The 15,768-nt window shown below is 51.5% G+C and overlaps 1 protein-coding gene across 3 annotated transcripts in view; it reads left to right on the top strand.

The window, feature by feature from the left end:
* The window catches only part of CCDC85C (coiled-coil domain containing 85C), a 156,499-nt gene extending 144,163 nt beyond the window's left edge, over positions 1 to 12,336 (top strand). Inside the window, exons 3-6 of one of the 3 annotated variants that reach the window (XM_029076315.2) lie at positions 129 to 230; positions 1,730 to 1,825; positions 3,923 to 4,021; positions 10,415 to 12,336. In XM_029076315.2, the coding sequence (XP_028932148.1) occupies positions 129 to 230; positions 1,730 to 1,825; positions 3,923 to 4,021; positions 10,415 to 10,504 (387 nt within the window). In that variant the 3' untranslated portion in view covers positions 10,505 to 12,336. Of the gene's footprint in view, positions 1 to 125; positions 231 to 1,729; positions 1,826 to 3,922; positions 4,022 to 10,414 lie in introns of all 3 variants that reach the window. The other 2 variants (XM_029076314.2, XM_029076316.2) reach the window with 2 other exon arrangements.
* The last annotated feature ends 3,432 nt before the right edge of the window (positions 12,337 to 15,768 follow it).

The following is a 15,768-nucleotide window of genomic DNA, read 5'->3' as shown; positions in this document are numbered from 1 at the left end:
TGCCCGATGAACGGAGGGTGGTGGCAGATGAGGCAGAAGGGGCAGCCCTTGCTTAACACTCTCTCTTTTTCTCCTTTCTCTTCTCTCTTTCTCCTCTGTCTTCCTCTCTCTCTCTTTCTCCCCAGCAGTCCGTGTCCGGGGATTTGAGGACTCTCCGGAAGGGGCTCTCCCCGTACCACTCCGAGTCCCAGCTGTCAGCGCTGCCTCAGTACCAGGACGCCCTGCACAACGTGAGAATGGGTCCCCTTGGAGCCCAGGCTGAGACGTGGCCTGGAGCCCGTCAGCTCCCTGGGTGGGAGATGGGGAGGCTGGCCTGGATGAGGCGGAGTGGCCTGGCCAGGGAGGACCAGGAGGGCAGCGAGGACGGGAAGGGCGGCCCGGTCGGCGAAGGCATCGAGGATGGCGAGGGAGTCAAGGACAGGGAGGGCAGCCTGGATGGTGAGGGCGGCCCGGGCAGGGAGATACGTAGGATTCCGAGCTGATGAGTGACCTGCAACCCAATTCTTGCAGGGGCTGTGAAGGTTTTGGGGTTTGTGGGAATGTCTCCCCATTCCCCCACTATTCCAACTACTGCCCCGGGGTACAATCGATCATGGTATTTACTGATCGCCTACTGTGCGAACCAAGCACTTGGAAGAGTGCAACACAACAGAGTTTGTAGACGTGTTCCTTTGTAGACGTGTTCCCTCCTCACAGGGAGCTTACAGTCTAGAAGGGGAGAAAGATGTGAACATAATTTATGACTCTGCATATAAATGCTGTGGGGTTGAGAACGGGGTGAATGAAGTACTTAAAGAGTTTACAACCAAGTGCAGGGGTGACACAGAAGGGAGAAGGAGCAAGGGTAATGTGGGTTTAGTCGAGGAAGGCCTCTTGGAAGACGTGTGATTTTAATAAGACTTTGATGGAGGGGAGAGAGGTGGTCGGTTTTATACGAAAGGGGGAAGGAGTTCCAGGCCAGAGGGAGGATGTAGGCAAGGGGTTTGTGGTGAGAAAGATAAGCTCGAGGTATGGTGAGCAGGATGATGTTAAAGGAGTGTAGTGTGCTGGCTGGGCTGTAGTAGGAAATCAGCGAGATAAGATAGGAGGGAGCAAGCTGATTCCCTACTGCCTGCTGAGCACTGGAATAGCTGGTTGGGAGCACTCTGTTGAAGAAGTAGAAGTTGTGTTCCTCTTCGAGGGGCTTGAAGCCTAGAGGAGGAGCTTGTGGTCCAGACCATGGCTTTCTTAGATGCAGGTGTGATCAGCTCTTGATTATCAACCTTTCAGTGGTATTTATGGAGCCCTCACTGTGTGCAGAGTCCTGAACTGAGCACTTGGGAGACTACAGTAGAGTTCTTGACCCAATCCCTGCCTTTGAGGAAGGTACAGTGTAGCATATTTTTCTGATAGCGCACCCCTCTTCCTTCCTGGCACAGTCTCAGCCCTCTCCCTAGAGCAGGGCCCGCCACTCTTCTTGTTGCCATCCTGGAGAAGGGCTGGGTGGGCCAGGGGTGAGGTAGGGGGAAGCTCGGGGTGTAGAGTCTCCTGGTGCCTGGTCCCGTGCCACCCCACCCCCTTCTTCTGATGGCGGAGAACCTGGGGTTGACGACGTTTGACCTGAGGGGGGACGGAATTCCTCTCTCTCCCCGCCCAAGTTGTGTTGGCTCAAGAGGGTGGGGGTCGCCACTCCCCCCTGCAGTGCTAGGATGCTCTCAGAGAGCTGAAAGGTGTCATTGCCTCCCTGCAGGGTCCCGCCCGTGGGCCTGCGGACCTTCCCTCCTCCCCGGCTACGGGCTATGGGCCAGCGGCCCAGAAACCGGAAGCGGTAGTGCACGCCATGAAGGTACGTCCAGCTGTCCCGGTCCTCCCGTCCCCTGCCACCCCTAGTCCAGAGCCTTCGCCCCATCCCCTCCATGACCCACCCAGGAATGCCTATAGCGCTGTAGGAGCTGGGTGAAAGGGTGAAAAGCCCAAGGGCAGTAGCGGGCTGAGTTGGCAGAGGCCCAGGAAATGGAAACCAGGACTCAACTCAAGTATCTTGGTACCCATTGGGCATGGCAAATTTTTGGTATCAAGGTATCCATCTGAATCAAGGCAGAGAGAATGTGAAAGGCAAGAGGGACCCTTGTGAGTGAAGTATTCATAGCTCCACGAATCAGAATTCAAGGTAGAACCAGGCTCAGAACTCTCCTCGGAGCCCAGTACACCTGGATGGAGAGAATTCATTCATTCAGTCGTATTTACTGAGCGCTTACTGTGTGCAGAGGAGATGTGCAGCCTGCACCTGCCCAGCCATGCCAGTAGTAGGAGGGACAAAGAACTGTGTCTAATTCCAAACTGTTCTTCCCCAGCGCTTAGTTCAGTGCTCTGCACACAGTAAGCGCTCAATAAATATGACTGAATGAATGAGTGCTCTGAGCCATTCACCCTCTTAGACTGGGAGCCCCAAGTGGGACAGGGACTATGTCTGATGTGATCATCTTGTATCTACCCCAGTACTTAGAACAATTTTTGACACATACTAACCACTTAACAAATACAGTAACAATAATAAACAATAAATGTCATAACTACTGCTAGTAATTATAATAATTGTGATCTATGCTAAACACTTACTCTGTGTGAACATAGTGATAAGCACTGTGGTAGATGCAGTACGGTAGAATAATCCTGTCCCTCACGGGGCCCACAGTCTAAGAGAGAGCAAGAACAGGTGTTTAATCTCCACTTTGTAGATGAAGTACTGAATACCTCAATTAAAGAAGTCAAGTGTCTTACCCCAGGTCACATAGCAAGAAAGTGGCAGAGCCGGATTTAGACCCCAGGTCTCCTCAGTTCTGTGCTCTGGCCTAGTGCTGAGAAGCAGTGAGGTCAGAATAGTTATAATTGCCTTCGAGAAGACAGAAAGCATTTACTTTTGGAGGTGGCTTGTTGTCTCTCCTTGACAACCCTCTTCACCTTTCCCTCAAACATCATAGCGATGACTCCTGTCCCCGTCTCTCCCCTGCACCCCTCCTAGCCTGAGGTTGGGATGAGGGGGCTGGGGCAGGAGAAAAATGATTAAGATTATTTTGAGTTGACCTGCATTTAGTGGGAAAGTCCTTCAGTAGCACCCCCCACACTCTCCCTGAACTACTAGTTGTGAATTTCTTTCAAATTAAGTCACATGAGGGGGAGGTGAAGGGAACAGCTTTCTAAGAGAAGGATCCGCTCTGAGACTGGCCATCCTGTCATGTTTTTGGTGATGGGCCAGGGTGGGGCCCTGCATGGGTGCTCAGTGGGCACGGCTAGTATGGCATCGAGCTGCCCGGGCCCAGAGTTTGGGCTCTGGCACCACGGGGCTGGGGACTGAATTGATCTGACTCACTTTTCAGAGTCAACAGGCTATTTTCATGTAGGTGCCTACAGGTCTGCCCGGTCCCCTGAGGGATGGGTGGATGGATGGATGGATGTAGGCAAATGTAGACCTGGTTCGTTTCATTCATTCATTAATATTTATTGAGCACTTACTGTGTGCAAAGCACTGTACTAAGCACTTGAGAGAGTAAAGTATAACAACAGACACATTCCCTGCCCACAATGAACTTACACTGGGGCCCTGTGCTCTCTGTGATCTGCAACTGTGGGAATTGGCCCCGAAGGCCTCTCATTCAGGGACCTCGGTCAGTCCCGTCCAGCCATCCTGATCAGTCCCGTCCAGCCATCCAGGTAGCTGGCCCCAGGTAGCCCCCCCGGGGGCACTTCAGCGCCCTGCCGGGCGAAGCGTATGGCTCCCACAATGCAGCTAGGGTTGGTACAAGCCGTGGGCCACGGCGGGGAGGGATTTCACTGTGGTGCCAGACCGGGCGGGTCCTGGAGTTGAGGGAGCCGTTTTGACTTGGAGAAGGTTGACTGAGAAGATACAGAGCCCCACTGATCATCTTGAACTGTCTCCCTCCAGGTCCTGGAAGTCCACGAAAATCTGGACCGGCAGCTGCAAGACAGCTATGAGGAAGACCTGAGCGAAAAGGAGAAAGCGATCGTCCGTGAGATGTGCAATGTAAGCCCTCCGCCCGGGACGGGGTCCTGCTGGATTCAGGAAGGGCTCTTGGAGGTTGCGGGGGGGAGGGTGCTCCTGGTAGAGGAGGGGAAGAGAGTAAAGTCTCAGGGAATGGCTTCGTGGGTTCCTGACTCCGCTACTCCCCAAAGGGGCTGGCACCCACAGAGTGTTGGAACAATTCTCGTGGCCTCTTGGGTTAGCTGTAAAATCGCTTTTTCCCTCTCTCTCTTCTTCCTTGCTTCCCTTTCCTAGTGGAAGCCTAGCGGAGAGAGTATGAGCCTGGGAATCAGAGGACCTGGATTCTAATCCCAAGCCTACCATTTGTCTGCTGTGTTGTGAGCCAGAGGAGATGAGTGTGTGTGCGCATGTGTGTGTCTGTGAGAGAGAGAGAGATTATGAATATGAATGATAGTGTTCGTAATGGAGAAATGGGGGAGGCAGGGATAGCCCCTTTCTGGTGCGGACATAGTCCAGGGTGGGCCCGTCCATCTGGATCATCCCTGCTGTCTAACTCAAGGTTCAGACAGGGGTAGCCAAGTCTCTGGTGACTTGGGCCTCCCTGGGCCCTGTCTCTGTTGGGGTCCACGGGGATTGTCTCTCTCTGTTGCCGAATTGTACATTCCAAGCGCTTAGTACAGTGCTCTGCACACAGTAAGCGCTAAAGAAATATGGTTGAATGAATGAATGACCTAGAAAATGTGGCCTCGCACCCCTGTCTTCCCCACCACCACCTCCTTGTCACTTCTGTAGGGAGAAACAGCACAGTCTAGTGGAAAGAGCGCAGGCCTAGCAGAAAGAGGACCTGGGTTCTAATCCCAGCTCTGCCACTTGCCTGCTGGGTGATCTTGAGCAAGTCCCTTCACCTCTCTGGGACTATTTCCTCATCTGTAGACTGTGAGCTCCTTGTGCGATAGAGACTGCCTGTCTTTATCTACCCCAGCTCGTAGTATAAGGCTTGTTACATAGTAAGCGCTTAACAAGTACCTCAGTTATTGTTACTACTTCTTCCCTCTTTCTCTTCTCTCTCTCCCACCTTCCTTCCCTCCCTCCCTCTTCTCTTCCCCCTGCCCCAGGAAGTGTGTGGGTTTAATTAGGCACTACCCAAGTATCCCCTGCTGGAACTGTTGTTGCTGTGGTGATCATCTATAGCTGCCCTTCATTTTCCGAGAGGACACCACTGGCAGTTAAGGTCACCTATGGGTGCCTGCCTTTGTGGCCTAAAAGGCCAGTGCGGCCCCCACAATCCCGGCCTCACTGGGCACACCTAAAGGTTTTCCCTCATTGTGTTGTCATGCCATAGGTTTGCATCACCTGGTGCAGTTTCCTCTTGGGCCTCCGGTCTCTCGTTCTGAAGGAATCAGTCAATCTTCGGTATTTATCGAGTGCTTACTATATGCGGAGTACTATATTAAACACTCTGGGAGAGCACGATATAGCAAATTTAGCAGACACATTTCATGCCCATAACGAGCTTAATGTCTAGAGAGGCCATTCAGTTGGCTGCCTCATTGGTAGCGAGGCAGTATAACAATAAACGGACACCTACCCTGCCCATAAAGACCTTTCCGTCTAGAGGGGGAGACAGACGTTAATATAAATAAATTACAGATATGTACATAACGTCACTCTCTCACTCTACAAGGAAGCCCTTGTTCAAAGGGAGACACTCCTTTCTTGATTATCAGAGTCCTCCCAGCCCAGCCCAGCTTGCGGTCTCTGTCAGGGCCACTAGAACGCTCAGAGGAACCACCTGCTCTTGGTTGATCGCTTTGGATCACCCACATCCTCTGGGTTAGGGATGGAGCACTATTCCAAGTGCTAAGCGCTTAGTACAGTAGCGCTTCATTTAGAGAAGCAAGGTGGCTTAGTGGAAAGAGCTCGGGTTTGGGAGCTAGAGGACGTGGGTTCTAATCCCGGCTCCACCACTTGCCTGCTGGATGACTCTGGGCAAGTCCCTTCGTTTCTCTGTGCCTCAGTTACCTCATCTGTAAAATGGGGATTAAGACTGGGAGCCCCACGTGGGAACACTGATCACCCCAGCACTTAGAACAGTGCTTGATGCTATTGATTCCTGTTTACTTGATTTGTTTTGTTGTCGGTCTCCCCCTTCTAGACTGTGAGACCATTGCTGGGTAGGGATTGTCTCTGTTGCCGAATTGTACTTTCCAAGAGCTTAGTACAGTGCTCTGCACACAGTAAGCGCTCAGTAAATATGATTTAATGAATGAATGCTTGGCACACAGCGCTTAACAAATATTATTATTAAGTGGCGGAGCTGAAATTAGAACCCATGACCCGTACACATGTACATAAGTGGGGCACAGGCACTGTGTTCAACCTGTCAGCCCGTTGTCGGGTAGGCACTGCCTGTATTTGTTGCCGAATTGTACTTTCCAAGAGCTTAGTGCCGTGCTCTGCACAGAGTAAGCGCTCAATCCATACGGTTGAATGAATGAGTGGTTAATGTGTGTCTACGGCAGTGCCCAAAACAGGGCCTGGCACATAGTAAGCGCTTAAAAAATACCATAAAAGACAAACAAACAAAAATCTCACCTTGGGTTACCTGGTTCACTGAACCCAAACTAGCTGTAGTTTGATTAGACGGCTGTGCTTGGTTGAAGATGTATTAGACTGTATTTGGGTCACAGGCACCATCTAGCGGCCTGATAGAGCAGCTTTCATTCCCGAGCTCTCATTGCGGGGTGCGGGGGTATTTCTCATAATAATAATAATAATAATAATGGTATTTAAGCACTTATTATTTGCCAAGCACTCTTCTAAGTGCTGGGGGACATACAAGGTAATCAAGTTATCCCCCATGGGGCTCACAGTCTTCATCCCCATTTGACAGATGAGGTAACTGAGGCACAGAGACGTGAAGCGACTCGCCCAAAGTCACCCAGCTGACAAGTGGCGGAGCCGGGATTAGAACCCATGACCTCTGGCTCCCAAGCCCCGGCTCTTGCCACCGAGCCACGCTGGGCCTCCTCTGAGATCAGTCAGTAGTATTTATTGCATGCTTACTCTGTACAGGACACTGAGCTAAATGCTTGGGAGAGCACAGTAGAGTTGGTATACTCGATCTATAATTCTGTTTATATTGATGCTGTCGATGCCTGCTTACTTGTTTTGATGTCCGTCTCCCCGCTTCTAGACTATAAGCCCGGTTGCGGGCAGGGATTGTCTCTCCTGACTGCTGAATTGTACTTTCCAAGCGCTTAGTAGAGTGCTCTGCGCACAGTAAGCGCTCAATAAATCCGACTGAATGAATGAATCCCTGCCTCCAAGGTGCTTAGAATCCAGTGGGGAAGACAGATATTAAAATAAATAACAAGTAGGGGAAACCCAAAATGTGCTGATGTAACAATTGCCATAAAATTACAAATTGTCAACTCTGTGGTGTTTCAAGTAACAATGTATGGATCCAAAAGCTGGACGGTGAAAAAACAGGATAGAAAGAGTATCGGTTCTTTCGAAATGTGGTGTTGGAGAAGGCCTTTGCTAATACCATGGACTGTCCGAAAAACAAACAAATGGATTTTGGCAAATTAAGCCAGAGTGGTCTTTGGAAGGCCAAATGACTCGACTTGGGTTAGCAAATTTCGGACGCATAATCAGGAGGATGAATTCTCTGGAGAAGACACTAATGCTAGGAAAAGTCCAGGGAAAACGTGGAAGAGGCAGACCGGCAGCTAGATGGATAGAGACCATAAGAGTAACGGAAGAACCATTAGAAAGGTTGTGGATTATGGCAGAGGACAGGATGTTCTGGAGAAAGTATATCTGTGGAGTTGCTAGGAATCTGAAACGGCTTGACGGCACTTGATGAGAATAATAATAATGTTAGGGAAAACAAGAAAGCTTAGATATGTACATAGGTACTGAGTAAGCAGGGGACTGTAGACTCTAGACTCTCAATTCCCGGTAGACTAAGCTCGTTATAGGCAGAGAACATGTCTGCTAATTCTTTTATACTCTCTCAAACACTTAGTACAGTGCTCTGCACACAGTAAGCGTTCAATAAATTCATTCATTCAGTCATACTTATTGAGCACTTACTGTGTGCAGAGCACTGTACTAAGCGATTGGAAAGTACAGTTCGGCAACAGATAGAGACAGTCCCTACCCAACAGCAGGCTTTGAATGAATGCCGTGCACATAGTAAGTGTTTAAAAATAGCATTGACCGACTGATTGATGGGGAGAGAGTGGGGCTGAGAACCCAAGTGGCTAGTGGGTGAGGTTATGCAGAAGGGCAGGAAATGGAGTGGGGAGATGAGAGATTAGATAGGGGAGGCTTCATAGAACGGGGGCTTTGAGGAAGGGGAGAGTGGCGTCTGTTGGACATGAGGAGGGGATGAGCAAGGAGTCGATGGGGAGAGAGATGGAGTTGAGGCACAGTGAGTAGGTTGAGAAGCAGCGTGGCTCAGTGAAAAGAGCACGGGCCTGGGAGTCAGAAGGTCATGGGTTCTAATGCCGACTCCGCCACTTGTCAGCTGTGTGACTTTGGACAAGTCACTTAACTATTCTGTGCCTCTGTTCCCTCTTCTGTAAAATGGGGTTATTAAGACTGACGTGGGACAACCTGATTACCTTGTATCGACCCCAGCGCTGAGAACAGTGCTTGGCACATAGTAAACACTTAACAAATACCATGATTATTATTAGCTTGGCATTAATAATAATAATAATAATTCTGGTACTTAAGTGCTTAATGTGTGCCACGCGCTATTCTAAGTGCTGGGATAGATTCCATTTTATCAGGTTGGACACGGTCCCTGTCCCACAAGGGCTCACAGTCTCAATCTGCATTTTCCAGATGACATACTGAGGCCCAGAGAAGTGCAGTGACTTGTCCAAGGTCACAGGCAGACAAGTGGCAGAGCCGTCATTAGAACCCACGACCTTCTGACTCCCAGGCCCGTGCTCTTTCCACTAAGCCACGCTGCTTCTCAACCTACTCACTGTGCCTCAACTCCATCACTCTCCCCATGGATTCCTTGCTCATCCCCTCCTCATGTCCAACAGACGCCACCCACTTTCTGACTCCCAGGCCCGGGCTTTATTCACTACGCCACGCTGCTTCTGTAGAGGAGCAAAGATTGAGGATTGTGTTATAATGAGAGAGACGCGAGCTTAGGTAGGGCGAGAGGTTTTAATGTGTGCCTTGAAGTCGACGCTGAAAAGTATGTACATGATGCGGAGAGGAATGGGCAGCCAGTGGAGGTGTTTGAGGATTGGGGAGATGTGCCCTGCCGGTCACTCGGCCCCAGACATGGATCTGGAGGTGACTGGCCTCTCATACCACCCTAGAGAGGAGGGGGCTCAGGGGAAGAGCACTTCAGCTCTCTTGGTTGCCCTTCCTGTCCCCATCTATTCACTCCCATCTTTACCCCTTGACATTTATCCCACCCCCAACCCCATAGCACTAATGTACATATCTTTATACTCTGCTGTTTCCCCTAACCATAATTTATTTAAATGTCTGTCTCCCCGTCTAATCTGTAACTCCTTGAGGGTAGAGATCATGTCTACCAACTCTTTGGTTTTTGTTTTTTTATGATATTTGTGAAGCACTTACTATGTGCCAGGCCCTGTACTAAGCACTGGGGTAGATACAAGCTAATCAGGTTGGACACAGTCCAGTATCTCACATGGGCCTCACAGTCTTAATCCCCATTTACTGGTGAGGTAACTGAGGCACCAAGAAGTTAAGTGACTTGCCCTTGGGATCCGGAATTAGAACCCAGATCCTTCTGACTCCCAGACTTATGCTCTATCCACTAGGGCCGTGTTGTTTCTCAACTCTGTGGTACTTAATTCAACTCTGTTGTAATGTGCTCTCCCAAGCCCTCCATACAGTGCTCTGCATACAGTTAGCGCTCAGTAAGTACCACTGATTGATTGGAAGGTGGCATACGGTGAGCTCTCAGGAGCACCCCCCTCCCTGTGTGCCGAGGGGGGAGAGGGGAGCGTCTGTGCTGGTTTCCAGCGTGACTCACTGGTGGCTACCCCTCGGCTGGGACTGCCCGAGGCTCTGGGTCTCAGTGCCTCCCTTGACCGATGGTCAGGGAGGCCCCTAGACTATGCTGAGCGCCAGGCAGGTGGGCGGGTAGGCCAGGGCAGAGCCCACACAGCCCAGAGCTTGGCCTGAGAGGAGAGAGGCGAGGCTGATTGACACGAAAGCTGCAGCGACGAATGTTCCAGGCGCCAGTGCGGCAAAGGGTGAGCTGAAGTGCACGGCGACGTCAATGCCAGCCGCCGACCGCGAGCCGGCCCAGCCCGGGCGGAAGGAAGGAGGAAGGAAGTGGGACAGGGAGGGAGGGAGAGAGAGATGGTACCTCCCTGCCTCAGCAGAGAGACCTCCCACTGAACTCACCTCTCCCTCCCACAGGTCGTCTGGAGGAAGCTGGGCGACGCGGCGAGCTCCAAACCCTCAATCCGCCAGCACCTTTCGGGGAACCAGTTTAAGGGGCCGCTGTGAGGACGTCGCTCTGAGGACTGACCGGGTGTGACCTCTCAGGGTCCCGGAGGGGCCACGGGGGAAGGGCTCCCCCGGCCCGGCTTCCCTCTCACCGCCGGCTGGACACCGTGGGATCCTGCTACGGACATTGCTCGGACGGACCGCCCTCCGATGACCTCGGAGCAGGAACCCGGCTACTGCCCGGCACGCCGAGGGGCAGGGGGAGCAGATCGGGGACACGGCCTGGCCCCCCCTCGGGCCTCTCTCCCGCTTGGATCAACCGTGTGCACCCAGAGCCGTCGGAGGGCACCGGGGCTTCTGCAAAGCTGCAAAGCAGGCGGTTAAAACCAGACACGCACGGTCCCATTCCACTGCCGTAGCGGACCGGCCTCCTCCCCCAACCTTCCGATCTCTCCTTTGGCCTTTCCGGCTGCCCCGGAGGGCTTCAGGAAATGCCAGGGAGGATGAGGCCACGGCAGCGGGCGACGCCCCAGAATCCGCAGCCCAGAAGAGGCCTCCTGGGGTAATCTGAGCCATCCCCCTGCTCCTGGGCAGGCCTGCTCTTCAAGCAACCCCAGAGAGAGAACTGTAAGACCCTCCTTCCACCTGGCCCCGGGAGTGCCACCCCGTCCCCCACACTTAGGAAATGTGTTTGCGGCTTTTCTCTCTTATTCCTTTTTCTGGAAAGAAATGCTGGGTGGTAGCGCTAGTGTGAGCCCAGCAACTTCCTGTGTCCCCGAGCTCTGGGCCAGGTACCCGAGGACACTGTTCCATGCAGAACCTGTCGCTGAAAAGAAAGGATCTCCCATCCTGTTCCTATGGCTGATGCTACCGGTCAGCTCTGAGAGCGCCTCTCTTTAGTATGAGATGGCCGTTCCCTTCCGCTGGGCTTCGTCAGAATGTCCCAAGCAGGTGCCCTCCCTTCCCACCACTTCTGGCTGGCAGCTTCAGAGCTCCCACCCCACCCAAATGGAAAGCCACCCGCCTCAGGTGTGCAGAGGCCGGCAGAGCTGACCCGGGCTGCCGTCGAAGCTTTATTTTAAATGAAAGAGGCCGAAAAGAATGGTTTGTCCTCCCTTCGCCGCCGCCACCGGCCGAGCCACCAGCCAGGCACCTCACACGATGGATGTGTGTCCTGCGTCTGCTAGGTCGTCACTGGTGGCCTCTGAGCTCCTCACGCCCGCCGCCGGGCACCTTCCTTCCTCACACGATCCTTGACGGGAGCTCTTTCCGTGGGGGGAAAAGGTTCCTGGGCAAATCAGATCCCGAGAGGCTCTCCCCCTAACCCTGGCCTTTCTCTTACCTCTCTAGTAGCCAGACTTCCAGTCAGAACCAACTCAGTCCCCCGAAGAGCTCATGAGCCTTCAAACGGGGGCAGCCAAAACCGCGGCAGCCAGAAGCGGGCCTCTTTCGCGGCCTAGCTTCCTCCGAAGCCAAGCCCCTCTGGGAACCGGCTCTGAATCCTCCCGGTGGGAGCCTCGAGGCCTTTCAGCGGAGTAGGAGGGTGGCCGGCTCCCTTACTGAAGCCAGAACTCACAAGGGGCCAGAGAAAGAGAAGCCGGAGGAGAGGTAGCGTGGGCTGGAAGGAGGGGCCTCTTCCTGGAGGTCACTCACGTCCAGCACCCCGATCCTGTTCTCCCTGGCACGGGAGTGGGATTAAGAGGCACGTGATTTCACTGTGCTGGGATCGGCACTTTACTATCGCTGGGCTCTAGCCCCGATCTCACCCCTGCCGCCATCCCTTCCCCACCTCTTTCCCAATTTCCCCGTTCGAACCGTGCCCTCGGTTAACCCATGGCAGAGAAGATAATAATAATAATAATAATAATGTTGGTATTTGTTAAGCGCTTACTATGTGCAGAGCACTGTTCTAAGCGCTGGGGTAAACACAGGGGAAGCAGGTTGTCCCACGTGGGGCTCACAGTCTTCATCCCCATTTTACAGATGAGGGAACTGAGGCACAGAGAAGTTAAGTGAGAAGAGGGACTCCGTTTCCGTTGGCCAAAGTGGGGCAGGGATAGCTCCAGAGAAACAGAAGTAGATCAGATTTGGGGACGCAACAGGTGCAATGCTGTGCAGAAGGAGGCCACCCCCATTAGGCACCCTGGGGAAAATCTACAACAGAATTGACGCTTTTATAACTGAATCGGAATTCTTTTTCTAAAAAGGTCATTTGCTAGATTGCAGGGCCCAGCTTTGGGAACGAGATTTTCGGAGAGGCTGCGTCTCCCTCGCCCTCTAGTCATTTTTCCTTGGATGACTGATGGTACCTCTTTCCGGTTGCAGGACCCTTGACCTGAAACTGCTCATCCCCGATCCCGTTCCAAGTGCCGACGGGGGGAGATTTGCACGGGATGTCCGTAGTTGTGGCTGACCAGTTGGTCATCTGTCGGGGGCTGGGAAATGAGGCAGCTGATCCTGGTGGGGTTAGGTTTTGGAGAGATGCCTGGGAAGAATCTTGCCTCGAACCTTTCCATCTGCAAGCCTAAACCGGGCCTCCCAGGGAGAAAAAGCACCTTTATTTCAGACATGCTGTTCGACCGGAGCCGGTGGTAACGAGCCTCTTAAATGCCTTGGTTTGATCGATGGATTGATTGACTGAAGGGCCTCTCTGCTCTCGGGGAAGAATCTCTTTTCTACCAGACTGCTGTGGCTTCACCCCCGAGTTTAAGGACGTAGTGTGTTTCTAACAGGAAGAAACACCGGACGTTTTAGTCCCGCACATATATACTTTAAATCTCCTGGAGTCTGTATTCAGCTCTCAAGGAGCGCAAGCTAGATAGAAGATGTCTTCCTGGAGGAAAACGGCACTGACGACATTTCGAATGACTCGGGTGCTAGGAAATGGCCTCACATTGTTTTTGCGGATACCCTGAGACAGCCAGCGGTGAAAACTACCTGAAAGATTATGTCCCGAAGAACGCAGTGGTTCTAAATGGGGAAAAAAGATAGGGCGGAGCTGGCCACGATTAGGAGGGGGAGAACTGGAAATTCAATCCTCCGTCCTCATTTTCAGCTGCTGAATCTTTTGGGAACAGCCAGGCTGCACCTTTCACACCCGCGTGCTGTTGGACCAGTTCCGCCATGATTGCTACAAACTGTGGAAGCGTGACCCACCTTCAGGTGACAGATTGCACCTTGAAAATAAAAAAAACAAACTGCTGAGCACAACCTTGAAGATGGCACATTTTTATCCAGAAGTTATTAGATACAAATCAGTGTTAAAAAAAAAAAAAAAAGGAAAAAAGTGACCTTTCCTCTTTTATGGAACTAGGTGGGTGGGAGAGGGAGAACATACTACTGACCTTTTTAAGAAACTGTGCATGGTTGTAAACTGATAAAATTGTATATTTTTCATAATGTGGGGGAAAGTCTATTTGTGCTGCTTTTGGAAATCAGTCTGAAGTTTATGATTTCTGTAAAACCTGTGATCTTAACAGCTCTGCTCTATTTTCTGGATAATGTGATTTTTTTCACAAGAACTGGAACAAACCCAATTCCTGCTGTCGTATGTAAATAGCAAATGAATCTTTAGACTTTAGCACGCATTTATACATTTTATTGAACCACTTTGATTTTGGGGGGAGGAAAAATAGAATTTTGATAATGTGTGGTAAAAACATTGATTTGAAATATTTTAGTAAGATGAAGTAAGAAATACGATTGTGATAGTGTATACTTTCGGTTAAATGAAATAAAGTACCTTCTTTGTAAGTGAGCTGCTGTGGATCCAAACCTTGGTTACGTAATAATGCCCTCTTGGGGTAGCTTTTACCAGAGGCACAGAATTGAGTTGAATGGTTGAGAGGAGCATGGCCTAGTGGAAGGAGCACGGGCCTGGGAGTCAGAGGGCCTGGGTTCTAATCCCGGCCCTGCCACTTGCCTGCCGGGTGTCCTTGGACAATTCGTTTCACCTCTCTGGGCCTGTTGCCTCATCTGTAAAATGGGAATTCGGTGTGTTCTTGACTGTGAGCCCCATGTGGGACCTCATTATCTTGAATCTGTGCTAGCTCTTAGCACAGTCCTTGGCACATAGTAAGGGCTTAAATACCACAATTCTTATTACTAGGGCCAGCCCCCCGCCTCCAGGCAACAGACGCTAAGGTGCTCCTCTCTGCTGGATTTCCCTGAAAGAAATCTCTCGTTTTCAGTGACCAATTGCTCCCGTCTTCAATAAGCAGTACCCCCTTATAGAGATCGAAGAGGAGCAAGGCTGACCCAAGTCCTTCGATCTCAGATTCTATCACTTTCAAGTCTCCAGTTACCTGGGCGGCACTCAATGATGCAGTTACTGACAGGGAAGTGAGAGAAAACCGAATCAAGAAGGCCGGGACGGCTTTGGGGGCTGACAAACGAGTATGGCGTGAGGTATCAGGCTACAGTCCAAATTAAAGGTCTCCCGAGCCGTCGTGGTGTCCAACCTCCTCCACGTCGTGAAGCCTCCATCCCACACGGGTGCCTCATCAAGCTTCTTGAGCTGTTCCACCATCATCACGTTAAGGCCATACGTGGAATCAAATGGCAAGACAAGATCCCAGACAATGACGTTTTAGAAAGTAACCAGGCTCCTACCATCAGAACTATGCTCGCCTTAACCCGGCTATGTTAGGTGGCATGTGTGAGGAGGAGCGACGGCGGGAAACCCAAGCAGCTGTTCTATGGAGAACCCACATGGGGAAGCCAGATGCAAGGAGGGTAGAGGAAGTGTTCTAAGGCCACGGTGAGGCACAGCCTCGGTCAATGCCTCGCTGCTGTAAACTAGGAGTCAAGGATTGAGGATGTCTAGTGGATAGAGCACAGGCTGGGGAGTCAGAGGACTGCCAGCTCTACCACTCGCCTGCTGTGACCCTGGGTAAGTCACTTCACTTCTTTGTGCCTCGGTTACCTCCTCGAGAAGTAGAGTGGCCTAGTGGATAGAGCACGGGCCCGGGAGTCAGAAGTACCTGCGTTCTAGTTCCACTCAGCCACTTGTCGGCTGTGCGATTTGGGGCAAGTCATCGCTTCATTTTTCTGTGCCTCAGTTTGCTCATCTGTAAAATAGGGATTAAGACTGAGCCCCATATGTGACAGGGGCTGTCTCCAACCTGATTAGTTTGTACCTTCCCCAGCACTTAGTACAGTGCCTGGCACAGACTAAGCATTTAAATACCATAAAAAAACAACCAAAAACAAAAACAAATCCCAAATTGTACCGTCACCCAGAAGGGTGTGGGTCTTTGAGGCAAAGCTTCGTATATGCTCTGCACATAGTAATAATAATTATGGTACTTGCCTAAGCACTGGGG

The sequence above is a fragment of the Ornithorhynchus anatinus genome, chromosome 1 (genome assembly GCF_004115215.2).
Source record: "Ornithorhynchus anatinus isolate Pmale09 chromosome 1, mOrnAna1.pri.v4, whole genome shotgun sequence".
Lineage (NCBI taxonomy): Eukaryota > Metazoa > Chordata > Mammalia > Monotremata > Ornithorhynchidae > Ornithorhynchus > Ornithorhynchus anatinus.
This window is presented reverse-complemented; position numbering and strand designations above follow the sequence as displayed.